This window comes from Accipiter gentilis, chromosome 17, assembly GCF_929443795.1.
Source record: "Accipiter gentilis chromosome 17, bAccGen1.1, whole genome shotgun sequence".
Lineage (NCBI taxonomy): Eukaryota > Metazoa > Chordata > Aves > Accipitriformes > Accipitridae > Astur > Astur gentilis.
Window position 1 is genome coordinate 3,012,536 of NC_064896.1, and position 26,875 is coordinate 3,039,410.

Sequence of the window (26,875 nt, forward strand, 5' to 3'; positions counted from 1 at the left end):
CCTCAACGTGGGTCACCAAAGCCTCGGAGGGCAGCGGCGTGCTCAGCCCTCGCCCTGGGAAGGAGCCGTTCCCCCAGGACCATGAGGCAGCAAGGGGGTGCCAAAAAATCACTGCCCAGTGGTTGCAGAGCTCCTTTAGGTCTCAAGTCCGGGTTCAGGGGGGTAAAGGGGAGGAATGAGAGGCAGAGACACAAAAGCACAGCGAGCCCCAGCCCTTCTGCAGGCATCATCCAGGATTTCAGCGTCACGTCCCTGTCCCTGGTCACTGATACCACTGAAGAGCAGCAGGATGCTCAGATTTGCACAGACATGCAGTGCCGGTCCCCAAATCCCACAGGAGATGGGAACATGCCGGGAAGCCCACAGAAAGGACAGTCTTCTTGTTTTATAAATTCTTCTAGTCATTTCCAGCAGTTGGCAAACTCTTCCGGGCACACAGCCAGGCACTTGCGAGCCTCCGGGAAGGATGCGGCTTAAATGCAACGCTGCAGCTTTTCACATCAAGAAACTCATCCGCACAGGGACCCAAACTCGACTGAGCCGAGAGCGTGGAAATGTGGCAGAAACCACCTGTTTTCTTGCCAGGCTCATGCCCCTGGCTTTGCCATCTATCCTGCCACCGACCCGCTCGCCGTCGGGATGTGTTGCCGCTCCGGCCCAGGCTCTTGTGCATCCTGTTGTCCCCTCGCAGCCGGATCCGCGTGGTCATGCTCCTGAGCAACGTAGGCTTGTAGCGAGCAATGAAATCTTTTATGAGAGCCGCTGCCATTCCCGGGCAAGCTCCCAGCCGCGCTCTTGGCTGCAGGCAGAGGCTGGTAGGGCCACATCAAGCGGCCGAACCCCCCCCCCATCCCCATCCCCATCCCCATTCCCGTGTCATTTCATTTTCAGGAGCTGATTTATTATTAGCAACAAGAACCAACGTGGCACAGGGTGTTTCACGGGAACGTGTCGGTGGCCTCAGGTACGCCCAGGTCGGCTGATGTTCGGAAGCACTGTGTCCCCCCCCGGGGTGCTGCCATCGGCGGTGACATGGCAAGTGTCACCCTCGGGCCCGTCAGATGAGGAACCGGGGGTGACTGCGGGGAGAGGGCAAGGACAGGACACGGCCACCGACCCCGGCTGCTGTCCTGGGGACGGGGACAGGGACAGCCACCCCTGGGGACCCGCAGGACACCGCTGCGAGGGATGACGATGCTGTAATTCCTTACCCCGCTCCTGCACAGCCTGTTGTGCTCCGGTTCGCTCCCGCTGATGCTCAGCACCACGAGAACAGGATGGAGATGGAGGGGGAAGAGATGGAGGGTCCCAAGGGACGAGAGCAGCCCCCAGCTGTCCCCGCACCCCCCGGACAAAACCGGGACCCACCGGGTGGGTGGGTGGGGGGGACAGCTCAGAGACCCCCAGCAGCTTCAGGGGGGGGGGACTCGCCTTTGCTCCGGAGCCCCCCCCGGTGCCATCCAAGGGAGGGTCGGACCCCCACTCGCCCGCAGGTGGCCCCGGTGTCCCGGGGGGGGGTGGTGGGGGGGGGGGGAAGGCGGGGGCCGGTGCGGGCGGAGCCTCCCCCGCAGCCCGGCCCCGCCCCGCAGAAACTTTCCGTCGGCTCCGGGCGTTCGGCGGGAGCCCCGGGGCCGGAGCCGGGGTTTAGGGAGCTAAAAACCGGGCGGGCCCGGTCCTATGGGCAGAGGTTACCGGTGGTACGGGGCGGTGCGGGACGCTGCCCGGCCCCGCGGCCATGTCCGCCGGGGCTGCACCTGCGGTGGGCGGCGAGAGGGAACCGGAGAGGAACGGCGGTGGTGGTGGCTCCGGTTCGGCGGCGGCCGCTCCCCCTTCCCGGAGGAAAAAGGCCCGGGCGGGTTCGCTGCGCCGGGCCCTGAGCTGGCTCCGCGGCCGGCGGCGGCGGCGGAAGAGCGGCAGCCCCTCGGCCGGGGCGGAGGGACGAGGTGAGGGGGAGAGGGGACGGTGGTGGTGGTGGTGGTCGTGGAGGGGGGAAGGAGGGGACGGGGGGGTGGCTGCTGAGGGCTTGAGGTGGTGGCAGAGGAGGGGTCACGGCGGCGGGCAAGGAGGAGTGGGAGTGGTGGCCGTGGAGGTGGCTGAGGAGAGCTAAAGGTGGTGGCCGTGGAGGTGGGCCAGGAGGGGTCACAGTGGTGGCCAAGGAGGGTTGGGGTGGGGGCTGTGGAGGTGGCTAAAGAGGGGTCTTGGTGGTGGCCAAGGAGGAGTGGGAGTGGTGGCCGTGGAGGTGGCTGAGGAGGGGTCACGGTGGTGGCCAAGGAGGAGTGGGAGTGGTGGCCGTGGAGGTGGCTAAGGAGAGCTAAGGGTGGTGGCCGTGGAGGTGGGCGAGGAGAGGTCACAGTGGAAGCCAAGGAGGGTTGGGGTGGGGGCTGTGGGGGTGGCTAAAGAGGGGTCTTGGTGGTGGCTGGTGAGGGGTGGAGGCGGTGGCCATGGAGCTGGCCAAGGAGGGGTCATGGTGGTGGCCGAAAAGGAGGCGAGGTGGTGGCCGTGGAGGTGGCCAAGGAGGGGTCACGGTGGTGGCCGAAAAGGAGGCGAGGTGGTGGCCGTGGAGGTGGCCAAGGAGGGGTCACGGTGGTGGCCGAAAAGGAGGCGAGGTGGTGGCCGTGGAGGTGGCCAAGGAGGGGTCACGGCGGTGGCCAAGGAGGGGCGGAGGTGCTGGCCGTGGTGGTGGCCAGGAGGGGTGGAGGCGCTGGCCATGGTGGCGGCAGAAGTGGCTGAAGGGGGGTGAAGGTGGTGGTGGCCGTGGTGGTGGTGGCCACGGGGACTGTGCTGGCCACGGTGGCCGCTGCGGCCGCGGTAGCAGGCCGGATCCGGCAGTCCCTGGCGCAATCTCGCCCCTGCCCCGAGGGCTGGTGCCGGTTCACTGGGTAGGTTCTCTCTCCGCTGAGTCAGAAGGTCACTGGGGCTGAGGGAAACCTGGAGGACCGCCAGCCGCTGCCGCCGCCGCCTTCTCCTCCTCCTCCTCCTGGGCAGGGTGTTTGCGTGCTCCAGGTGTGGCCCTTCCTGTCCTAGATATGGCCCTCGCCCCGGCCGGTTTGCAGGGTGCTGCCTCCGTAGCCCAGCCACGTCCCTGCCACCTTGACCGGGACAATCCTGCAGCAGAAGGTGCTGTGGGTGCCCTCTCTTCGCTGCCCCGGGGTTGTATTATGGGGACCCGTGGGCTCCGCCTGGCCTCCTGTGGGCCGGTACCTTCAGCAGAGTGATGGGTGGTGGCGTGTCTGGTCATGCTCATCTCCTTGGCACGCTTGTTTTGAAGTAGTAGGTGTCCCGGTGAGGCAGCAGTCTCTGGAGGTATCTCCCCGTGCAGCAGAGAAGCGCTCAGCCTCTCCCACCCCATGCTAGCAGGGACACCGTCTGCGTCATGCCAGTGCCCTCCTGCAGGGCACCTCCGGCGAGGACGTCACCGCGCTTTTGCCAAGGGAAAGGCCGCTTCTGCGGCACCCAAATGCAGCAGGATGCCGTCGCCTGGGACTTGCTTCCTCCATTTGCCCCAGGGAGTGAATTTCCAGGCATCCAGGACTGCATGCAGGCACGTTTACCGCTTGGAGAAGCACAGGGAGATCTGTGATAGGAGAGGAGTGGCCGTAGAAAGGCAAAAGGGGCTTGGGAAGAGGCTGAGCTCTCTGTTTAGCTGGTCCATCGGATGCTGCCGGTGCCTCCCTCCCGGCCTGCCGTGCGTGGACACCGCTGCCACGGCCCAACGCTGAAACCTGAGCAGAAAAAATGAGATGTGCCGGAGCATGTGATGTTCCTCTTTGCAGTGTAGAAACGCCCCCAGCAGCTCTGCCAGCCCTTTTCTTTTTTGTTTTTTTTTTCTTCCCCTAAAGTTGTAACGTTCACCAGCTAATCCTCAAAATGCAAAGTCACTGCCCATCAGGGTCACAATTTGGGGACCTCCAGCCCACTTGCCGCACCATCCCTCGCAAGCACGCCCTGCCAAAGCAGCCTGCCACTCGTGTCAGCCGGGGCTCCGTCACCGCGCTGCCACTGTGCCGTTCCATTAGATATCCCCATGTCCGGGAGAGCTGCCCCGAGTGCCCGCCTGCCCACGATCCATGCTGGTGATGGAGGGGCTGTGCGGTGCCACGGCCAGCCCCGGGGCTGCAGGACCTTTTCCCTTCTGGGCTGTGCTTTCGTTTGTGCCGGTAGCTCACGGCATCCCGTTTGGCGTACGTTGGGGCCGGGAGGTGCCTCGTTCCACCGCGTCGCCGCTTGCTCGGTGGCGTGCAGTGGGGAAGCAGCGCGGGTGTGCGATGGTTGCAGCTTGCGTGCATGGTTGAATCACCCTCCCCGTTCGCTTCCAGCGTGCAGAGCGCGCCGGGAGCCCCACCCTGCTTAACCACCTCCGGGCCGGCTGCGGCCACGAGCATCCTCAGGACACCGCCGGCACACGCCAGGGTTACCAGCATCCTTCCCCATGAGATGGGGGATAACGCTTCCCTGTATGACGAGGGTCAGGTTGCCTCGAGCGGCAGTTTGGGCTGAGCTGTGGAAATGGAAGGAGTGTTGGCTCCGGCAGCGCCGAGTGCCGCCTGCTTTCCGTGGGCGGCTGCGGCTGCAGAACTACGTGCTGGAGCCGGCGGCATCGGCCGCCGCCGCCGCTTGCAGCTCTGACCTGCCCGGAGGCTGCATCGGTCTCACTGCCGACACCACGAGCCCTCGTGAAGCAGGAGCCGGCCAGGCCCTGCCCCAGCTGGGAATTTTTCCAAACATCAGCTGGGAGCTGTGGGAGGGGGAGAGGGGAGAGCTTCAGCGGGTCCTAGTAGACTCTGGGTGCCTTCGGCTTTCTCCCTGTGTCTGCATGGTGCTGGGGGGTGGTCTGGATCAGGCCCGTGACCCGGTGGCTCCCCATCACCCTGCCGTTCCCACAGTTGGCTTTGGTCATGGAGTGGGGACAGGGCACATCCGACCATTCCCGGTGCATCCCAGCTGTGGGGGAGTGGGGATGGGCCATGCAGGGTCTTGGGATGGCGCGGGGGCGAGGGACGGAGGGAAGCCATCCCCGGAGAGACACGGGTCAGGACTAGTTCCTCAGCCTGGGCATCTGCCCGTTCACGACCTGGGTGTCAGTGAGGTCGGAATTGCTCAGCACTGAAATCATGGGAGCAGGACGATGAAAGCATTTCCACTTTGGATCAAACCCGTGGGTCCATCTAATCAGAGATCCCATCTTTGGCTGCTCAAACAGCTGAGCTGTGTAGAGGAAAGACGCAGTAATCCTGCTCATGGGCGAGTTTCAGGCCACCTCTCCGGGTGGGAACACCAGCGGCTTTATGCTGAGTGGGGGGATGGCTCCATCCCAGCTGGAAGCCGAGTCCTCTCCCATTTCCCGACTGGCCGCTCTGCCCTGTTTGGGTGAACGGGCCCCGCTGACTGCAGCGTCCCCTTTTTATACTAGTGCAACTCTTTGCCGCAAGATAATTCCTGCTGCGAGCTGTAACGCCACATCCCAGGGTATGCAGCATCCCAGGGTACGCAGCAGCTGCCAGGGTGCTGCCAGCCCCAGGCTGTTTTACCTGTACACAACCTGACTGCTTTGAGCACCTCCGTGGCCTCATCCCTGTGGTATCCGAGCACCTCGATTCCTAACAAACTGTTTATTTCCACAATAACCTTTGGAGACAGAGGAGTCATTAACACCTGAGATGGGAACTGAGGCTGGGAGAGCGGCTGGGCTGTACCGAGGGTCTAATACGGAGCAAGGAACTGGGGTGCTTGGCCAGCTCTGGTTTGCTGCCTGTGGCTGTTTTTTCCTGCTGGGAGCAAGAAAGCTGAAAGCTTTTCCTTCTCCTCTGTGAGCACTGCCTGCAGCCCCCCCGGATGAAAGCAGCCTGTTAACCCTCAGTGGCACGGCAGCAGCGAGCCTGCTCCCGCTCCTCGGGCTCCCCGAGCGCGCGGTGGTGGAGTACTGCTGCCTGCAAGTGGTTTTAGTCCAGTTTTTGGCTACTGCTTTATGCAGGTTTCACAATATTCTTCTTAATTCCCTGATGAAGTAAAGGAATTGATGTTCCAGAAATATTAAAGTAGGGTGGTGTTTTTTTTTTTTTTTTTCCTTTTTGATGCCTCTTTAGTCCGGCAGCAACAGATTTCCTGACTGGGGAGGGGGAGGCTGTGATGTTAAAAATAAAGCCTTCAATGCACACAGCTGCTTTGTAAGATCAGCAAGTGCTTGTTGAAAAGCCTGCGGGGTGGTTTCGCCGTGTGCGTGGCGAGCCGGCAGCAGCGCGGTGAGCAGCGAGCGGCAGGGGCTGGGCTGCGGTGGGCACCATGCCGGTGGCATCGGGCTCGACGCTGCGGGGTGGTGGAGGTGCACGTGAATCCTCGAGGCAATAATAACCGAGATGTGAAATCTCCCCGGACACTTGATTTCCTCCGTTCTCTGCTGCCGTGTGGCACGTGGTTTTGTGTAAACACAGGCTTTGTGTTTTAGTCCTGAGCTCCTCAACTCAAGGGAGGGAGGAGAGGTGTAGGCACTGCTGCCCCCGCACCTCCCGCTCCCCGGGATTGTTCCCGTGCGTGTGTGGGAATGAACTTGTTAATCTGCAAAAGGCAAAGAGTGACACTTCAGAAAATGTGAGCAGCAGGAATCCCCTGGCTGGCCTGAACTGGCAACGGTGAGCGGCTCTGCGAACAAAGAGAGGTGTGTCTGCAACCACAGCTATTCCACCTGGAGACAACTGGAAGAATTACTCCTGCGAATAACGTTCCATAAGATCCGATAAAACTATTTCACCGGAGTCATATTTCTCTTTAGAAGGGAGGTCTTATTTCATAAGACAATATCATCATTGACTTTGACTCCAGCAGCGATGGGAACATAAGCCGTTGGAAGGTGAAGAGCTGGGCAGCGATGAAGCGAAAAACCATTTCCCTGCCAAGCAGGAGCCGGAGCCCTGGGCTGGTCCCCGTGGCTCCCGCCGTGCATGGATTAAAAAATACCTTACCCAGAGAAGGGAGCTGAGTTCCCTCTGCCTCTGTGGGCTGGAGCTGGAGCTGTCATCGGCAGAGCTGGCCTGGACTCCAGCTTGAGCAGGAAATCATTTGAAACCCTCCTGGTTATGTATTTCTGTTAATGATTGGGGATCTCAAGTGGGTTTTTGTGTTACCTTTGCCTTGCTGAGCTTTACTTCCCCGTGAAGGGAACAAGGGCTGAATTCCTTTCTCATTCAGGCAGCTCGGCCTCTGGTCGGTGTTTGCTCAGCAACGGGATCAGGTTTAGAAAACATCAGGAGGGACGGATAAAACACCAGGAGGGACGAATCCTTCCCCCGTGCCAGCGCAGAGAGGTCCCCGCCACCCCGTGCTTGGGCTGGCCTGTCTGACCGAGGGAGCGCGTGACTTTGGGACGATCAGATGTGCTTGAAGCAGTCACGCCGTGATGACAAGATCTGTATCTCATGAGCAGCTTCCCCCCGCCTCCTAGCTCCTTGCTTTTATCAGAGTCCTCTCAATGAATAAAACCAGGGGTTTCGGGGCTGGAGAGGACTGAAGTCAGCATCTCTGGCCCCAGTTCCCCATTCTCGCTGGCTGCTCCACAACTGGGTTTTGTAGTGTGCCTGCTGTGCTGGGAATGGCATGCCAGGGAAGCTGCAAATACTTCCCCTCCGCTGCCACGCTTTCCAAGCACATTTCTGGGTGCAGCAATTTAAACCCACGCCTGGGATGAAGGACGAGAGCAGCCGGCTGGCAGCGCAGCCTGTCCGTGGGTTTCAGAGGGGTTTGTGTCCCCAAGCAGCGATGGGGCAGCGGTGCGGGTTAAAGTGGGGTCTGCGGGGATGCTGGAACTCCCCGTGCTGCTCTCAGCCCCCCAGTTACGGCAAGGACTGCAAACGCGGGATCCAGGAGGAGCTGGAGCTGGGTTGCCACGTGGCTGTGAGTTACCCCATTAGCCCCTTGATATTTATGGCACACGTGGGCTTTGCTGGGTTCTTGGGGCTCGGCTCGCTCTCGAAGCCCCCTCGGCACCTCCGAGGCTGTGGCTTGCTGCGGCTGGGGGCGGTGAAGCTTCGGTGCCGGCGGTGGCTGCGTTCGCTAGGCAGGTGCTGGCACGGAGGGCATCTGTTTTAGGAGAGGAGGGGGAAGTGTCTTGCCGTATCTAGGGCAGCGTTGCAGGCTCCAGCCTCTCCTTTTCTTGCAGGGAGAGATATAAAAGTGCTTCACTGGGAAAGCTGTTCTGTGTGGCTGCAGAGGAGCCCCCTGTGTCCCTGGGAGTGGGACTGAGTGGTACGGGGGGGTCCATGCACCTCGTTTTGGAGCATCTGTGAGGGGATTTACATCCCAGGGAGGCCCGGGAGGTGCTGGGCAGTGGGAGAAAGCCCTGTCCTGGGATGGAGATGCCCTCGGCCGACCCAACTCCCGCAGCCCGGGGGAAAAATCATCTCCTCCAGTCACTGGGCAGAGACCTCCGATCTACTGCACTTGTGACCACGACCTTGTTTAATCCCAGCGGCCCCGAGACAGAAAGGTTATGCCTGGGGACAGCTGGTGATGGGAAACAGGGAATAGTTTCCCCACTGGATCCCCCATTTCCTTAACAGCTCCCACAGCAGATGGGGCAGCAGACACGCAGGGGTGCTGGTACAGCTGCCCTGGTGCCAGGCATAGGCCGTGGCACAAAATGGTCTCTGCCCTGCTGAGTATGGCTTTCCGGCTCCAAACCAAGCCAGTGAGAAACTGAACCATCGATATTTCCATTGTGGAGAAGGAGACTGAAGTCCAAAGGTGTATTTATGGCCAATCACCTTGGGAGGTCAGGACAAAGCTGCTGGCTGATTTTAAATGTTATTATTTTTTTTTTACATCACCTCCCCAGTCTTGTGCCTTTCCCACAAAGTCCTCCTTCCTATTTATTCCAGCCTTTGATGAATCACCTAAGGAACATAAACATTGCCAGCAGGAATTGCCCACTGCCTGGCCAGCTGACCCCTTCCTGCCCTCGCAGCATTTAATTTTCTAATTAAAAATCAGGAGGGAAAGCTGGGCTTCGGAGTGGGCAGGCTGGCGTACGTGTTTCAGAACAGGCAGCGGCAGGGCTTGTCCATGGGCAAAACCCCATGCAGCTGGAGCAGGGTCTGGAGCAGGGAGAAGCCGGGGTGCACCCGAGGAGGGCATGGGAAAGAGGTGCCAGCGGTGTGAACCGACGTGAATGCAGATGTCCCCGTGGCTCGCCTGGCTGTGACTTGCCCCAGACACAGGAGTGACCGTAGAGAGGGTGGCAGGGATTTAAACATCCACCCACGGGCATGTGGGTGCTCGCCCTGAGGTTGGGCAACAGCTGGACCCGGCCCGCATCCTCGGGTGCTGTGCTCCGACCTTGGAAGTCCTGTTGTAGCCTTGGCCGGTGGTGCTGGGCTCGGCTGGGGTGTCCCCACGGGGCTGGGACCCCCAAGACCCTGGAGGGGGGGGTCGTAGCCTCGGTTGTCGGAGCCGTGCTGGGTCAGGGACAGGCAGAAATGGTGGCGGCTCGGCGGAGCGTGGCAAACTCCAGGGGAGGCGGGAGCGGGGTCAGAGGCGAGCGCTGCGCTCGGCTGTCCCGATCTTTTGGGGACGTTTGGGAACCGGGGGTCTCCCTTTGCCCGCTGGGCCTGGCCGTGGCACCCACGCGTCCCCGCCGGAGGGATGGAGCTGGGAGGGTGCCGTGGGATCCAACGGACGATTCCGGCAGGCCCCTCCTCTCTGCCTGTACCATTGGCTCCGGCACAGCCGCCTGCGAGAGCTGAGCTCTGCCGGAGCCGGAGGGATGGGAGCCGGCGGCTGAGAGCCGTCGTCTCCCACGGCCGCCCGGGCCACGCCGGAGCCCGTTCGGCTCCGCCATGTAGCGTCCCGGCCTCCTCCACCCGGTTGTGGTGGAGGGCGAGAGCGGCCTCATGGGCAACGTGCACCGCAAGAGGAGCCCGGCGGGCGTCAAGGCTGGCTCCTCCTGGCCCTTCGGCCGTGCCGGGAAGCCGGGGGCAGGTAGGAGAGATGGGGCTGCCTGGGGAGGGGCTGGGGGTCCCGGCTCGGTGCCTTTTTAGGGGGTGGGGGGGTCACGGTGGGAAAGTTGGCTGCCTTTGGCGTGGGGCTGGGCAGGACTTGAGGCACTGTGGCTGGAGGCTTCGGTCCCCCCGTCCTTCCCCATGCTGGGGGTGGAGGGGGGGGCAGGATCAGGCCCCTCTGACCCCGGGTGCCGGTGCTGGGGAGGAACCTCCAGTTGCAGGCTGGGGCTGCGCCGACATGCCGGGGACCAGCCGTTGGCTTGCCTGCGCTATCAGGACGGAGATCGTCCGCTGAATTAGTTACCAACTTGTTTTTCTAAGCGGCGTCCCAGCGGTTAGAGCAGGAACCCAGGGCTGCCGGCGCTGCCTTCCTCCCCGGCCTCGGCTCCCGTCCTCTGCCTCGGTTTCCCTCTCTGTGCCCCGGGGAGCGGCAGATCTGGGAGCATTTGCAGAGAGCACCGGGCTGCTCCCCCCCCTGCATCCATCCTGTGCAGCTTGCCCACCTCACTCTGCGCCTGTCTGTCTGTCCGTCCGTGCACCGATTGCTCCGCTTCTTTACGCTCCGGCTCCACGGATACAGCTGAAAAGCCTAGGAGAAGGCATGGGACAGGGAGAGCTCTTTTCTGTGGGGAAGAGAAGCAGGGAAAGGAGTCCCATGCCAGCCTGGACCCACATATTGAACCATCAGCCCCATGGGGTGCCTGGTCCCGGCGAGCTCCCTCCGCGGTTCCTCCGTCAGAGCGGGGCGATGCAAGCAGGGAAGGTCTCTCGCAGTAATGTCGTCCCCATGCCGGGGTTGCCGATTTCCCCGTTGATGTCATTAAACCGTCCCCACGTCCCCAGCCCAGCCAGAGTCAGGGAGGGGACTTGACCGGCACGTGGGCAGGGGTCCAGGGTTGGTAGGAGCGGGGTTAGTGGGTCTGGGGGGGGTGGTAACCAGGTGGTTTTCTCCTGCCAACCCTGTGGGATCCCTGGCCCTGCTGTCCCTCCTGCCCTTGGCTTCCCTGTTTCCCTCAGTCTTTACAGTCAGCAGCTGCCCAGGTGCGGTGAACCGAGCTGTCCGCAGGGTAAACAGGGTCTGGAGTCAACCCCTCGCAGGCTTGGGGAGCAACCACGCCGAGCAAAACTGTCCCGGAGAGGCAGGGGCCGGGATGGGGAGACCCCTCAGGCAGATGGGGAGAGGGTGCCGAAATACTCCGGCCACCAGCATCCGCGTGACACCTGGGGAAACTGAGGCAGGAGTGGTTACACCAGTCGCCTGTGGCTGCGCAGGGATGGCATCTCCTTTGCAGCAGGCTCTCCGCCGTCCACCTCTCCTTGCCGGCTAGCTGCGGTCTCCTCTCCGCCGAAGTCATCCTCTCACGTTCTCCACGCGGGAAGGGCTTGGTGCCACCGACCAGGCTGTGTCGTAGCCGGGCTGCGGCTCTTCTCTGACTCTGCCGGACATTGTCCCTTTGCCTCTGCCCTGAACTGCAGCGGTGCAGGTGATGGGGTGAACCGCCTCCCTGGGAGAGGTGGTTTGGGGGCTTGTGTGAGCACCCCTGTTGCAGTCCTCGCCCTTTCCTTATGCCGTCCCTTGTCCAGACACCCGTCTCCTCTCCATCCCCCTGCTAGGCTTGGGTGCCCCTTGCCAGTCCCTGAACCAGGACTGTGGGGCTGCTGGGGGATGCGTACCACCACTGCTGCCCTTCCCCAGGGCTGGCTGCGAGAAGCCCCGCTCCATTTCGGATGCCTTGAAATGGGCGCAACGTGGGACCGTGCAATACAGCCCGGGCAGATCCTGCGAGGCGAGGGCCGGTGCTGGGGCTGAAGGCCGTGGGGTGGAAGGTGCTGAGAAAACATGGGGCGAGTTGTGTTTGTTCTCTGCGGTGGCTCCATGGCAACGGTGCGGCGGCCACAAAGCGAAAGAATTTGCATTGTGTCGCTTCAGCATTTCGGAGGGCGCAGCCGGGATCACCGGCTGGGGGCAGGGTGTGCCGGCACCCGCCGGACAGGCCCCCACGGTTGCTCTCGTCTCCCCCCTACCCCTCAGCCAGACCCTGGGAGACCCTGGGTTCATCTGGATTTTTGGGTCAGAGGCTAATGGCATATCGCCGGCAACTGGACCGGTATCCCCCAGTTCCCATCTCTCCGTCCCCGGCTGCTTGGGAGCACTGGTTTGGCCCCGCCATGCCCACCGCCGGCAGGTCAGGCCCGGACAGGCATCGGCAGCTGCCTTTGAGCTTCTGCCGTGCGCGGGACAGCGTGGGCACCCACCGCCTTTTGATCCTGAAGGGCCAGAGCAGCGGTCCCCAGGGACAGGGCGGGCAGGAGCCTCGGGAGCATGGCTGCTGGGATCACTCTGCCTGCTGCAGGCAGCTGCCTGCAAGCTTTTCCCTGCCACCTTGCTCTCTGCCTGGGCCTCCCCGCTCTGCTTCACCAGTGCCAAACCTGCGTGTCCCCATTCCTGCGCCGGAGCAGGGCCCGGCTTGCTCTTGGGGGGCGTCCCCTGCCTCTTCTCCCAGTCTGTGGCGGGAGCTGCTGGGGAAGGTCCTTGAGCACCAGGGAGACCAAAACTGCTTATCAACTCCTTATCAGGACCTCCCCGCCGGGCCCTGCTGAGTCAGGGTGGAAGAACGTGGCGGCCGGCCAAGCTGCGCCCCATGGAATCAGCGGGGATGCGGCTGTAAGCCGGCGCGGGGCTCCCTGGGTGCGGGGTTCCCCGACACCCGCGTCCCCGTCGGTGGGCTTTGGGGCAGGTTGCAGGGGCAAACGGCCTGGAGGGAGGCAGGTTTGGGACGAGGGGTGACCCGTGGCCGTGAGATTCCCCGGCAGCGGGCACCGGTGCCTGCCCTAGCCAGGGGGCCGGCGGTGGAGCCCCTCGGCAGCCCCGGCTCTTGCCGTGCAGCTCCGGGGTGGGCTGAGCAGCTCTAGACGTCTTTTTCCTTCGCAGCAGTTCTTCGTGCCAGACCCACGCTGGGCCGACTCTGCAAACAGCTGGGGGAGAAGATAAGAGCAGGAACCCGCCCCGGTGGGGGACATACCGAGATTTACACAGGCGCTTTTGCCAGGCACCGCCAGCCCGGCACGCCGGCCTACCGGACTCGCCTGCCGGTATCCTGCTGCTGGCTGGGAGGGCTGAGCCCTTCCCGGTGCCCTCTCCTGCTCCTGGAGCAGGGGAGGAGGTGATCTGCGGGTGTCCCGGGCAGGCAGCTGCCTCCGGCGCTCGGCTCCGACATGCCGGGCCGTGCCCACTTGGCAGGCACCCCGTCACCAAGAGGCAGGGATGGGACCTGCCGTTCTGCTGCTGGTTATCCCCCCCGACCCCATTTTGGTGGCAACCCCAGCCCCATCTGACAGCTCCTCTCCCATCTCCTCCACTGATCCCACATCGCCATGCCCGTCTCGGTCCTCGCTGGAGGATCTCCTCGGCGTTTCCTCGCCGTCTCCTGCCAGCGCTGCCGAGTCAGAGACCTGCGGGCGGGAGCAGGGTTGGGTGGTGTTTGCAGGACGGTAGATCCATGCACGGAAGAACCTGCAAGGTCTTGTCCCTAATCCGTCTCTTGGATTTTGCTTCTGCGTGGAGCCAAGTACCTGCTGTGACAGGCACGGCTGCCATTTACCGAGCACCCTCGGTACCCTGCAAACACGCCGGGCATGACGGCACGCGCCGTGGGGACTCAGCCAGCTCCGAGCACCGCGGCAGAGAACCGCACAGGCGCCGTGGCGGTGTGCGTGGGAAGCAGAGGAGAGGACACTGAGGGAAGGTGAAGCAGGGCTGTAATAAAGCTGTGGACTTTGGCATAGCTCCTGGCAGGGAGGAGGTGCCGGTGGCCCGTCTCCGACCGTGCGTGCCGCCGGCATTGCCTCCGTGGCCCCTCGTCTTTTGCGAGGCTTTACCCGCCGCCCTCTCCCGCCCCACGCTCCCCATCTGGGCCATTCCTACCTGGATCCGGCTCCTGGCTGGGGAAAGGCTGTTATTTACCTTCAAACCTGTTTGGTGGCTTCTCCGGGGAGGGGACGAGCGCAGGGTGGGGATGTGGTGGGACGGAGGCTCGCTGGGCTGGAACAGGGGCTGGGGATGGGAGTGAGGCGCAATCGGCCATCGGGGTGGTCCTGCCTCCCTCTGCGGTGCTGGGGTCCCCGCCATGGGCTGCTGCCAGACCCTCGCCGGGGAGTCCGTGATAACGCACGGAACAGGAGACATTGCGTGTCACCGCAGGGGCTGCCTGAGGGGCATGTGCGGGGCAGCAGCGAGGTCAGGGCCGAGTCGGCTGCGGTGCAGCCCTGTCACACAACCAGGCGTGCTCCTGCCATGACAGCAGCCGTGGCTGGAGGCAGCTGGCCGGGCAATGGCTCTCCTCCGAGTGGGTTTTCACCCTGCGCTGACTCCTTTGCCGTGGCCCGTTGGCTGGCGGGGGGGGATGCAGGGCAGTTTTCTGCACTGTGATTTAGAGGAAGAAAAACGATCCAAGTTTGTTTTCCCATTTGAGATTAATTTTATTTCTCCCTCTGCGTGGGATCGTGTTTGAGAGTCAAGCCAGCAGCGCAGATCGGGTCGTGTTTATTTGCTTTGCAGAGATGTTTTCCTGGCTGAAGCAGCAGCCCCCGAGTGAAGCCAAGGGCAGGCTGTAGCCCCTGGGCTGGCAGTGGGGGGCTGCGTGGGCAGAGCCACGGTAAATATTATTGTGCTCTTATCCTGCCTGGAGAGAGCACAGTCCTGCAGCGTGTCCCAGGGCACGGATCCAGTGCAGAGACAACAAGGGTTTGGGGAGCGAGGGTGGCCGGGCTGGTTGCCTTCAGTGGGGCTGTGGCCTTCAGCCTTGCTCGCCAGCCAAAGGTTGGGGCGCAGAGGCAGGGCAGGGTGGCACAGGCGGGTGCCAGGTCCCACCTGGGGCCACGGAGCTGCCCGAGCGGAGGTGACGGGCCCAGAGGAAAGATGGACACGCTCAGGCTCGTAAAAAGGCGTCATCGCTCCCAAAAGGGAGATGCTGGCAGGGCTGCCTGCACCGTCCCACCGGCTGGGGAACTGGCTGGCTGTGCTGCAATGGGAGAGGCCAATTTGGAGGGAGCAGAGGGGCTCGATGCTGGAGCAGAGGGGCTGGATGCTGGAGCAGAGGGGCTGGATGCCGGAGCAGAACCCGGGGGCTCTCATGGCCGTGGCAGGGTCCACGTGCTGACTGCTCCGTGGGGCTTTTGGGGCTGGGGTTCATGGTGCACCCCATTGGTGTTATCCATCCTTATGGCATCTGCAGGCAACTGCCGCTTTGCCCCTCTCCAGCACGGGGAGCAGAGCGGTCCCCAAGCCTGGGTGCATGCCTGGATGGTGCTGGCCAATGCCTGGGAGCAGCGTGGTGGGAAGGAGCCCCAAAGTGGTGGGAGAGCATCGACCCCATGGGGCAGGGAGTCTTCTCGCTCTCTCTCGCAGCTCTCTGCACCGCACTGGCTGCCAGAAAGGAGGCAAGGTCTCCATCCCACCGAGCAGGACACACACACAGAGGCAGGTTCTCCTCCCCTTCCTCCCCTGGGGACCTTGCAGCCCCTTCCCGACTGCCTGCCAGCTCCCCCCTCATCCCCATTTTTCTCCGGTGAGTCAGTGGTGGTGGAAGGGGCGGGCAGGGAGCTGCGCTGCCTGTTCCCTGCCTCCTGCCGCAGGACCCGCCGCTGTGCAGGGAGAAGGCAAGTCGAGGCAGTGCCGTGCAGGCAGAGATGGATGTTTGCAGCTGAGTCTGGCCAAACCTGCTGCTTGCAGGAGGCACAGGCCTGGCGAGGAGGGGGGACAGGAGCCAGGGTTTTCTCCTCCGGCTCTCCCCGAGTGAAGAGCAGCATCATGGCTAAGCCAGCTCCGGGAGGGAGCTAGGCTGGCACCGTATCCTACTTGCAGCATCGCTGATCCAGTTGCACGGCCCTGGCCATGTTCCTTTGGGGTCTCAGCTCTAGTCTCTCACTTGTGCAGCCCTTCCATGCCCACCCCGGTGCTCTCCAGCCCCTCTCTGCCACCATAGCATGGAGCAGGCAGAGCTGAAGGCAGGGTTCCTGGGCTTTCCTGCCCCTTCCTATCATTTTGCCTTGCTGCAGGGATGCTTTGCTCCCTCTGGACCATCCCGGTAGTGGCAGATAGCAGCTCTGGTTCAGGGAGACCATCCTTGAGAGAGTGCCTGGCCCTGAGAGGCCTCCGGCTCCTTCTCCGGGAGGATCCCACTGCCACGTGCGGACAAAGCACGTGTGTCAGATCAGCACCACTGAGCCTGGAGGGGACGGGGCGATCCAGGGCACGTCGCAAGGAATGCGCGAGGGACGGGACGCCAGCTCTGACCGGGCGTGTTGCTACCGGCACTGGCTGCAGCTGCAGCAGCTTCCTCAGCCCACCAAGATCTGAAGCCTCTGCCTCAGGATCAGGACTCTCTCCCTCCTGGCTTCCCCCGCTTTTCCTGTCCCCTTTGCAGCAGGTTACGCCATGTATTGACAGAGCCAGGGTGAGGCCGTCCGGGCGAGGAAGACGCGGTAGCGAAGGTTGCAAGGAATGGGAGGAGAAGCAGAGGCTGCTCTTCACGCGTTGCCATGCTTCCCAGCATCAGCCCTTGGCACGAGGCTCTTCCATGGCCAAGCAGCGCTCCTGCCCCGGCTGGGTGGTGGCCGCGGCGCCCTGCCCGGATTATCCTTTGGGTGATTGCAGCCAGGGATGCTGAGCTCCTCCTGCCCCAAGCCGCAGAGGTGTCACACTCGGGAGAGGGACGCATGTCTCCGTCAGCAAGGGATGCTCTCAAGGCTCTTTGGGTCCTCGTGGGTGATGGGCCATGTACAGGGAGGAGGAGCGGGGACAGGCTCTCTGCCGGCACCTGGGAACGTCCTTACAGCCCCGAGGCAGCATCTTCCAGTGTGCTGCCATCAGCAGACCCACGGGGCTGAAGCTCAGCTGTGCCTCGGCCCTGGACCAGCAGCAGAGAGGGAACTGTCCCTCTTCACCCGCAGGGGCTCCCAGAGCTCCTGGTGCCATGCAGGGGGGGTCCCAGGTTCAGCCCCATCCATGTGGGCAGAGCTGGACGTGCCATCCTGGAGGGCCAGACCCTTCCCTGCAGAGCTGGGAGCAGCGTCACTCTCAGCTGAGTTTGCCCGCCGTCGGCCGTGGCCCTCGCTGGGGCTCGTGACAGGCTGCCCGGAGAGGAGAGGACAGCGTTCAGCGCAGCACGTGGCTGCCCGCTTTGTGCATCCTCAGCCCTTTAATTATGTCCTTTTTCCACTTGCGCTGTGAAAAGAGCTGGGGAGCGTCTGCCTGCAGCCGCCGGCACCTTCTGGGTGAGCGCGTGGGCAGCGGGGCCGATCCTGCCCGTGCTGGAAGCAGGGTGCTGGGTTATGCATAGCAGGGGCTGCAGGGCGCCGCTTGTATTTGCTGTTATGGGCACGTAGGAGATGCAGAGGAAGAAATTCTCGCTAAGCTCGGAGCTGCCTGGCCAGAGATGCAGAGGTGCCCATTGCAAGGTCAAACTGTCCCTTGGGCTGCACGTTCCATGCCTGGGATCCGGTGGGACCCTCGCTCTCTGCTGCTCCGTCTGCAGCCCAACCTCTGTCTTGGTGCAATAAACCCTGGGCGCAGCCCGTGGGGAGCTGGTAGGGCAGGGGAAGGAGGGTTTGACATTTCAGCTCCCAGGTGGCATAAGGACGGCCTGGCCCACTGGGTAAATACTGGAAGCTTTTCACCTTTTGGGGCAAAACACCTGGTCATGGGAGGGATGGAGCTCCCTGAGGTGTTGGGCACCCAGGGCTGATGGACAGGGCAAATTCCCTTTCTGCACGGGGCACCGCTGCTGCAGGCAGCCTGCCTGCTGCCTGCCAGACAGCGCAGGGCTCCCTGGCACCCACCGCCCTGGGAGCACGCAGCACCTTGTGCGGTGGGGACGGGTGGCTGTCAGCGCCACGGTCTGTGCCAGTGCGTGACCGCCCGGCATTTCTGCCCCTGCCTTCACATGCCCCTGTGCCAGTAGCTGGAGCTACTGGTTAGACTGGTCCGAGACCTTGTTTTCCCCCAGCGCCGCCGGCTCTCGTGACCGTGACGTAGCTGTGCTGGACGCCCCGTCCCTAAGGACAAGCGCTCTTTGCCCCATGATGACTCGTGTCCCCCCGCTGCGGGATGAGCCGTGCTGGGTGCGGGGCTCTCCCTGGGGGGGCTGCGGTGGGTGCTGGGTCCCAGGGGGCACTGGGGCCAGACAAGGAGGGGGAATGCCGGCACCGTTGGCTGTGCCGTGCCGTATCCCAAGGGCTGGTGCTCGCCAGAGGAAAAGCCTCCCAGCTCCTCCCAGTTGGCTGCACGGTTGTGGAAGTGAGCAACTGGTTTGCAGGGATGCTGAGCCCAGCGGAGAGCAGGCGAGGAGGGTCCTGGGGGACTCGCAGGGGTGCAACAAGGGGGGAGTTGGAGAAATCCTGGCCCTGAGCCTGGCAGAATGGATCCCTGCCGGCCGTGCTGTGCGTGGGAGGAGGCGGGAGGGCCGGGGGCGAGCGGGGAGGCCAGAGGAGGGGCCCCCCGCTTTCCTTCTCCCGTGACCGAGGAGCTCGGTGGGTGCAGCTGGAGCTGTTCCCTCCTGCAGCCGTGCAGCCATCCCCGGGGTCAGGATTCTCCCAGCGCGCAGGCAGCTGCACTGGAGCCTCTTTGCCCAGCCGAGCATCCTCCCGCCGCGCGGATGAGGACAGAGAGAGGGAGCTGGGGGCCGCCGGCATCCGCCTTGCCGGCACACGGCTGGGCAAGAGCTGCCCCGGCACAATAGGCAGAGCCTCCGTGGGGGGCAGCGGAGCCCCTGCTCCTGCGGAGACCAGACCCTCTCCCTGGCCACCATGGTGGTTTTCATGGGCAGGAACCTTTCCTCGCTTCTGGCTTTCTTCAAGAAGAAGGGTGAGTGAGCGGGAGGGAGGGAGGGAGGGAGCAGCGCCTTGTCCTTACACAACCCCCGTCCGCCAGGACCCCCGCCTGCCCAGCACCGGGTGCTTGCCCACCCGCAGTGGGCAGGGGTAGGGGGGCTGCTGTCCCAGGGGGAGAGCAGGGAAGGTGACCCCGACCCCGGCCTCGTCCGCTGGGAAGTTAACGGAATAAATCACTGCGCTCCTCTCGCCGGAAGGCGGCTCCGAGTGTGCCGGGGCGGGGGGTGTCAGGCGAGGGGCTGCCAAAATTGGGGGGACGAAAGGGCTTAGGAAAAGGGGAACATGATGTTTGGGGGGGCTGTGGGTGTCTCGTGTCCCCTTGCAGGGACCCTGCACTGGCACAGGGGTCTCCTGTGTCGCCACCCGCTCTCCCGGCCTGGCCGTACCCCCCGGTGCCCGCTCGCCGTGCCGCGGATGCCGGCGGAGGCAAAGGCCGGCGAGGCGGCATGGCGCGGCAGGGCGGGCCGGCTCCATTGTTCAGGGCCTGCTCCTTTGTGCGGTGGAGCGCGGCCGCCTCGCTGCCTGGCCAGGCTGGCTGGGAGGGGACAGGGGACACGGGGGATGTGGGGGACACGGGGGATGTGGGGGACACGGGGGACAGGGGATGGGTACGCGGTGCCGGCGATGCTGAGCAGCAGGTGCCCGGGTCCCCAGGGTGCTGCCGCCAGCCCTGCTGGATTCCTTTGCTCGCCCTTCCCTTCCTTAGCCTGAAATTGTGTTTTTTTTTCCGGGCAGGAAGAGTTTGAGGCTTCGCAGCAGGCAGCGGCGTGCAGGCAGGAGCGGGCAGGGCTGTGCCCGCCGTGCTGCGGTGCCCTGGCTGGGTGATGCCAGGTGCAGGACCCAGCAAAAGCCCGGAGTTGGTTGTTGGCACCCCAGGGTGCTGGCGATGGTTTGCAGGGAGGGGGCTGTGCCGGCCCTGGCATGGCAGATAGGGTCTCCAGCATGTGGGGGGCTCGGAGGGGGGATTCAGGTCCTCTGGGGTTTCTGCACCAGGCTGTGCCTCAGTTTCCCTCGTCGGTGCAGTTCCCAGCCTGCCTGGGCACAGGGTGAGTCCCTGCTCTTGGGGTGCTTTTGTAAGGCCTGGGGATGATGCAACCCTACAAAGGGAAAGTCATCGTCTTTCTATCCTCGTTTAACCCTCCCCATGCTGCCCCTTCTCTGCTCAGCTGCCCACAGCCCCGCGCAACTTGCTGCCTCGTTTGCTCCTAATGAAGGTGCTGGGGAGGAGGGCGGTGCTGTGCCCCAGCTCTGCTCTGGCCAGTGGGGAGAAAACCTTGCAGCTTCACGCTGGAGACAGCCTGACTCCAGTATATCGACCGACCGGGCAGAGCCGTGGGAGATGATTTCTCGCACGGCATTTCCAGTGCCCGGTTTGGAGATGAGCGGGATAACGTCATCCCGGGCCGGCCGTCATTGCTCGGCGCTTCTCCCAGCTCGCTGCAGCCACGTCCTATGGGTGGGGGTGCATCGGTGGGAAAGTGGCTGTGTCCCCCCTAGCCAAGCTGACCCCTCTATCTCCACAGGCGCTACCAAGGGCGAGGCTGAGAAGCGGCTGAGCGTGCAGTATACGGCGGGCGAGGAATGCCCCGACAACGTCTTCTTCCCCACCACGCGGCCCCCGCACCTGGAGGAGCTGCACAACCAGGCTCAGCAGGGACTGAAGTCCCTGCAGCACCAGGGTAGGTGTCCCCAGCCCCCAGGGTGGCCCGGGGACGTGGCAGTGGGTGCAGCCAGCCGGCCCCAGCTCCTGGCTGCCCGGGCTGCGTGGGCGGCGCGATGGGGCTGACCGGAGTCCAGTGCCCCAGGACTGGTGGTGGTGGCTGGGGTGTGCGGGCAGCATTGCCGGATTCAGCAGCCCTTTGGCTGGCTGGCGGCTGGTGGAGAGATTTACCCCCTGCCTTTCCTCCGCAGAGAAGCAGAAGCAGACCAAAAGTGCCTGGGACCACGGGGACACCAGCAGCCTCCAGGTGAGCCCTGCCGAGGAGCTGGCTCTGCCCCGCAGCGCTCTCGGAGTGCCCTGGGGGTGAGGGGACACAGGTTGACCCCTCTTTCCCCCTCCCCGGGTGGTGTTTGGGGGCTGGAGGCAGATGGGAAACCAACCGAGGCTGCAGGACCATGGCCGGGGGTGTTGTGGGAAGGAGTCGTGCGTCCCTCAGCGTTATCCCCTTTGCCCCGTGACGAGCTGCTGTCCCCATCCCCATCCTCAGCCTCAGCACGTCCTGCCCTGCCTTGTGGGGCTCTGCCTGGGGACCCCCACCGTGCCTGCGTCCCTCCGTCCCCCCCACCCCACCTCACTGGTGTCCCCTGGCAGCCCCGAGTGAGGTGGGACGACGGGGCGGCATGACGGGGACCGTTGGCCATATCCAGCCCCGTGGCCGGGCCCCTCCCTGGCTGCTGACGAGGAGAAACTCCCACTCTCTTGGCCGAGCTAGGCTTTGCCGCTTCCCAGGGCTCTGACCCCGCTGCCAGTGCCTCACCCGCCTGTGTTTGCTCAAGCCGCTGGCTCTTGGCCCCCTTAACCCCTTGGAAGCGGGGAGCCGGGAGCCCCTGAGCGAGCAAGAGCGGGCGGGCGTTGGTTCACGCTGATGTGTCTCATCCCGACCTCCGTCTGTGCCAAGAGATGCTTTGGAGGGATGAAGGGGGCACTGAAAGCTGTGCCCGTCACAGGGCTGTCCCTGCGTGTGCTGTGGGTGCCCGGCACGGCCACGTCGCTGCCTGCCTGTCCCCGTCCCCCCCATCCCTCAGCCCCACGCCCCTCTCCCAGCCGTGGCAGCCCTCCAGCCCCAGGTTCTGGGGCACAGCAGGGCTGGATGCAGCCATGGGGCCATTTTCAGCTTGGCACGGCGGTGAGGCCGGCGGTTCCATCGGGTGCCCCTCTGGGTAGGCTGCACCCCGGCTCGCTTGCTCTCCGGGGGGCTGCGAAGCCACGCGGGGTCCCTGGGGCTGCTCTCGGCCCCGCTCCTGGTGGGAGGACTCTGGATGCCGGCGTGGCTGACTCAGCCTTTGGCCCTCGGAGAAGCTTTTGTCTCAGCAGCGCTGGGCTGAGGAGTCAGTTTGCGGCGGAGAAGGGGCCTGGCGGGGGCCGGGGCAGCTTCGTCCCCGCAGCCTGGGGTCCGCCTGAGCCCACTCTCTGCCCGTACAGTCCTGCGCATCCTCGGAGGATGACAGTGTGTCCTTCCGGAGCCGGGCGGCCTCCTGTGCCACTGACAGCACCTCCGAGGACGCCCTCTCCATCCGCTCCGAGATGATCCAGCGGAAAGGTATCCAGCTGGGGGGCTGCGGGGCCGGGGGACGCAAGCTGAAAGGGTGCGAGGGGGGGCCAGGGCGCATGGCAGGAAAGCTGGGCTCTGCGTTGGCGTGGCCATGAGCCAGTGCAGGGATTTGGGGGCCCTTAGAGAAAAGAGAGGAACTCTGGCTGAGTCAGAGCGTTGGGGCTGGGCGAGGGGGACAGACGGACGGACAGACACTGTCTCCTCCCTGTTCAGACTGCGCGGCTGTTTGGCAGCTGGTAATACCTCTCCGGGCTGTGCTGAAAGCCTGAGCCCTCGGCTCAGCCTGCTGCGGCTTGTCCTGGAGCATCTCCAGCGGTGGGGGGGTTGATGGGGATGCCGGGGACACCCTGGCCAGGGTCTCCCTCGTGCCAACTGGACCCACTCATGCCTCTCGCAGGTTCCACCTTCCGACCGCATGACTCCTTTCCCAAATCCTCAGAGAGGGCTGGCAAGAAGAGGAAAGAAAGGAGGACGACGGTGCTGGGCATCCCCCAGCATGTCCAGAAGGAGCTGGGTAAGCATCGGGGGCAAGGGGGAATTTTTAGGGTCTGGTCTCATTGGCCAGGCTCTGTTTGCCTTGGCTCGGTGCGTCTGCCTTAGCATCACACCGGGCTCGTGTCTCCCTGCTCCCAGGTCTCAGGAACAGCCGGGAAGCCAAGGGACACCCTGAGGCTGATGGGCGAGGGCAGGCAAGGCACGGGGGCAGCCAGGTGCCTCAGCCCTTGCTGAACGGCGGGCAGGTCTCCGGCGACGCCATCCGCATCCCCACCATCGACGGGAAGCTGCAGCCGCTGGCTGTCTCCGGGGGTGCCCGTGTTCGCCTGGGAGCCTTGGAGGAGGCAGACACGGCCCTGCAGAAGCACATCGACCGGGTTTACTACGACGACACGTTGCTGGGGAGGAAGACGGCGGCCAAGCTGTCGCCCATGGTGAGGCCAAAGTCACTGGCCGTGCCAGGCATGACCACCAACGCCACCCCCCCGGAGCTGCTGAGCCCCGTCATGTCCATCTCGCCCCAGGGCACCTACATGTCCAAGATCATTCCCAACGCCATCCTGCCACCCATGGTGGACGTGGTGGCCCTGACGCGGAGCAGCGTGCGGACGCTGAGCCGCTGCAGCCTGGTGTCGTCCAGCCCGGCCTCGGTGCGCTCCCTTGCCCGCTTCTCGGAGTGCAGCACCCGCAGCCGCGAGCCCTCCTCCTCCAGCGACAACTGGAGCCACTCACAGTCCACAGAGACCATCGTCTCCAACAGCTCCACCATCTCCTCCCAGGGTGGCTCCGACCGCCGGCAGCCCGAGGCAGGACCGTGCGGCGAGGCGGATGCTGTGGCTCACTCCGACACCGACCAAGTCAGCGTCTACAGCTCCGCCAGCTTTGCCAGCTCCTGCTCCAAGCCTGCCGCCGGCCCCGCACCTACGGCCCCAGGGCTCCTGGTCGTGGGGGGCAGCAGCGGCCGGGCGTCCCCCGCCTACAGCATGAGCAGCCAGGCGGAGGGCTCGGACACAGGCAGCCTGGCCAGCGAGCGCTCCTCCGCCCGCAGCGTCTCCCTCAGGAAGATGAAGAAGCCCCCGGCTCCCCCTCGCAGGACCTACTCGCTGCACCAGAAGGCCGAGGGGGAGCCCAAAGTGCTGGGGCTGCCCCCCAAGCCCGACCGGCGGTCCCAGCGGGAGAGCAGCGCACCCTGGTCCCCGCGCCCCGAGCCCTTCAGCCCCACGGCCGAGGATGAGGTCTTCTCCCCGTCGTCGCTGAGCGAGACCAGCAGCCTCCGCTCCGAGAGCCTGGCCGGCGCCAGCTCCCCCGAGGCCTCGCGGGGCAGCCCTGGGGTGACGGTGGTGCTGAGGGAGCCCCAGGCTCAGCCCAAGTGGAGCTGCCCGGATGGGTCTGACCGCACCATGTCCCCTTCCAGCGGCTACTCCAGCCAGAGCGGGACACCCACGCTGCCTGCCAAGGGGCTGGGACCCCCATCTGTGTCCCCGGGCAGGGCTCAGCCCCAGAAGCCGGACCGGGTGTGCTCCCTGCAGTCGCCTGCGCTGTCTGTGTCCTCCTCCCTCACCTCCATCTCCTCCTCGGCCTCGGACCCAGCCCCCCCAGAGACGCTGCCCTGCCGCTCGGACCGGTTCGTCATCCCGCCGCACCCCAAGGTGCCCGCTCCCTTCTCCCCGCCACCCACCAAACCCCAGCAGCCCACAGCCCCCGCCGGCCCCCTCGTCCCCTCGCCAGACCCACCGGTGCCCAGCACTGCCTGCCAGGAGCCCTCGGCCAAGCCCAGCGGCAAGTCTCCACCGCCATCGCCGCCGCCTGCCTACCACCCGCCTCCTCCGCCGGCCAAAAAGGTGGAGGGGACCCCCCAGGCCGCCAGCGAGACCCCCGCCGACACCGCCTGGCCCCCGCCACCCCCGCCGGCTCCCGAGGAGCACGACCTATCCATGGCGGACTTCCCCCCTCCGGATGAAGCCTATTTCTCCAGCCTGCCCGATGCCGCGCCGGCTCCGGTGGCCGGGCAGAAAGCGGCACCGAGCCCGGGGGCTGCGTCTTCTTCGTTCTCAGACGCCGTCTCTTCGCGCAGCCAGCAGCAAGGCCCGCCGGCTGGGGCACCGCAGCCGCCTTCCCCCGCCGAGCCCCCTCCTGAGGTCGCCGTGCCCCCGCCACCGCCTCCACCTCTCCCCCCACCCTCGGCTCCGGCTCTGCCACCCCAAATCAGCCTTAAGAAGGCGGCCAACGGCCCCCGGGCAGACGCCAAGAAGGAGCCGGTGTCGCGGAGCAAGAGCGGTCCCGTGCCCAAGGAGGACGCCAGCCTGCCCATCGTCACACCCTCGCTGCTGCAGATGGTACGGCTGCGCTCCGTGAGCGTGGAGCCGCCCGCCGGGGCCGGTACCGGTGCCGAGGAGCGGCCGGCACCCCAGAAGCCTGTCCGCCGGTCCCTGTCCACACGGCAGCCCCCTCCTGCCAAAGACGCGGTGCCTTCAAACCAGCTCCACCACGCCGTGCACCTCAAGGCTGCCGCCTTGTCCTCTGGTGAGGCTGCGGAGAAGCCGCCGGGCAGCAGAGCGGCTCTGCCCGGCTCCGAGGGGCCCCCCGGGGACGGCCAGCTCTCCCCCAGGAACAAGTCACCGGCCTCCACCGCCAGCTTCATCTTCGCCAAGAGCTCTAGGAAGCTGGTGATCGAGACGGCCTCGTGTCCCGAGGCGCAGGCTGACCTGAAGAGGAACTTGGTGGCCGAGCTGATGAATTTCTCGGGGCAACGCTCGGCAGCCCCGGCTGCCTCCCAGCAGGGCCCCGGCAAGGCACAAGCCCACCGAAAACCTGGCAAGATCCCCCCTCCGGTAGCCAAGAAGCCTTCGCTTGGCCCGGGGCCGGCTCCTTCCCCCCTGAATCCAAAGGCACCGGCGGCAGAGGCACTGGGCTCCCCCGTGCCAGACGGGAAAGCCAAGGCAGTGCTGGCGGACGAGAGCAGGACTAAGAGTGAGCCGGCAGGGATGACGGCCCCGGGGATGGAGGACAGGAACGCCGCAGAGCCGCCGGCTCAGAGCCTCCCTGCACAAGGTACGCGGGACAGGGGGCCCGGTTCAGCCCCACCATGGGATGGTGCCGCTGTAGGCGCTCGGGCTCCTGAGCTGTAGGCTCCCAGCGCGGCACGTGGGCCATGTTGGGGCTGGGGTGGCACCAGGATGGCCAGGAGAGCCGGGCCATGGGGCCAGACCTGGGGCAGGGCCATGGGAAATTGGGACTTCGGGTAGCTGATGGGCTTTTCCCTCCTGCCTTGCAGATGGACGGGGAGAGACGGCCTGAAGGATGAAGCTGCAGGACTGGTGCCCCCATGGACAGGAATCCAAATCTCTCAGGGACCTGGGCAGGTCAACAGACGAGTGTGGAACTGGCAATTAACTTAATACAGGAAGCAAACAGCCTTAGCCTCCACGGCCTTGATGATATTTATGCAAAAATGGTGTTGGTTTCACTTTCCTAAGTACTACAGCTTTATTTTGCTTTTTTTTTTTTTTTTTTTTTTTTTTTTTTACTGGACTCGAGGCCCGTGCCCAGAGCCAGCACCTCCTCCCTGCCGGGCTGCCGCTTGGTTTGCGCGTGCAGAGCAGAGCAGCCACGCTGAGAGGAGTGCAGGGGCCGAAGACACTGGAGCTGGAGCCATTCTGCTCCCGGCCAGCCGGGTCCACGAGGAATCAAAGCACTTTGGACAAGGGAAGGGGAAGGCTTCGGCCACGGCAGTGCCTGGGGGGATGCGGGCAGGAGCAGCAGGACAGGATGGAGGCTGGGAGGGACCGGGGCCTTGGTCCTTCATGGAAAGGCAAGAGGGGGCTCTTGGCCAGCACCGATCTCTGCCTGCAGCAGTGCCGTCTCTGGGCACTCGCTGGCTGCCCGGCACAGCCAGCCTGCAGCCGTGCTGGCCCCAGGGTGGAGGGGGAGCCCAGCCGTCCCGCAAGCTGGTCTTCAGGCCCTGGGGTAGAACCTCAATTTCTGTTTCTGTAAACTTGGGTCACATTTTGATTTCTTCGATTGTAAAAAAACCCAACCCAACCAAACCAAACCAAACCAAAAGCAACCACCAACCCTCTGCTGCCGAGTAGCCGCTCAGAGCTCTGTACCTGGCTGGTAAAAATGATGACCGAAGCTTGCTGCCTCCTGTGCTTCCTGGCTTACGGCCACAGTCTTGCCACACGTGGCAGCTCCCCTTCCCGGCAATGTCGAGCTCTGGGGCAGGCACTGACC

At 64.4% G+C, this 26,875-nt stretch overlaps 1 protein-coding gene across 5 annotated transcripts; it reads left to right on the plus strand.

Annotated features, from left to right (window-relative positions):
• Positions 1 to 1,589: 1,589 nt before the first annotated feature.
• On the plus strand, positions 1,590 to 26,768 carry KIAA1522 (KIAA1522 ortholog). Of its 5 annotated transcripts, none has more exons than XM_049820896.1 (7): positions 1,590 to 1,943; positions 20,399 to 20,554; positions 20,787 to 20,842; positions 22,018 to 22,135; positions 22,545 to 22,661; positions 22,781 to 25,693; positions 25,917 to 26,768. In XM_049820896.1, exons 1-7 carry the CDS (start codon positions 1,736 to 1,738, stop codon positions 25,937 to 25,939), a joined length of 3,591 nt encoding a protein of 1,196 aa, XP_049676853.1. In that variant the 5' UTR covers positions 1,590 to 1,735; the 3' UTR covers positions 25,940 to 26,768. The 5 variants fall into 5 exon arrangements, with proteins under 5 accessions (XP_049676853.1, XP_049676854.1, XP_049676855.1 ...); XM_049820897.1 differs by lacking the exon at positions 1,590 to 1,943 and adding an exon at positions 7,781 to 7,884; XM_049820898.1 differs by lacking the exon at positions 1,590 to 1,943 and adding an exon at positions 9,751 to 9,966.
• The last annotated feature ends 107 nt before the right edge of the window (positions 26,769 to 26,875 follow it).

Excerpts from the sequence above, each read along its gene's own strand:
- KIAA1522 (XM_049820896.1), top strand. The coding sequence starts at position 1,736 with ATGTCCGCCGGGGCTGCACCTGCGGTGGGCGGCGAGAGGGAACCGGAG. Across the intron at positions 22,136-22,544 it reads CGAGATGATCCAGCGGAAAG|GTTCCACCTTCCGACCGCAT; the intron begins GTATCCAGCTGG and ends TGCCTCTCGCAG. Across the intron at positions 25,694-25,916 it reads TCAGAGCCTCCCTGCACAAG|ATGGACGGGGAGAGACGGCC; the intron begins GTACGCGGGACA and ends CCTGCCTTGCAG.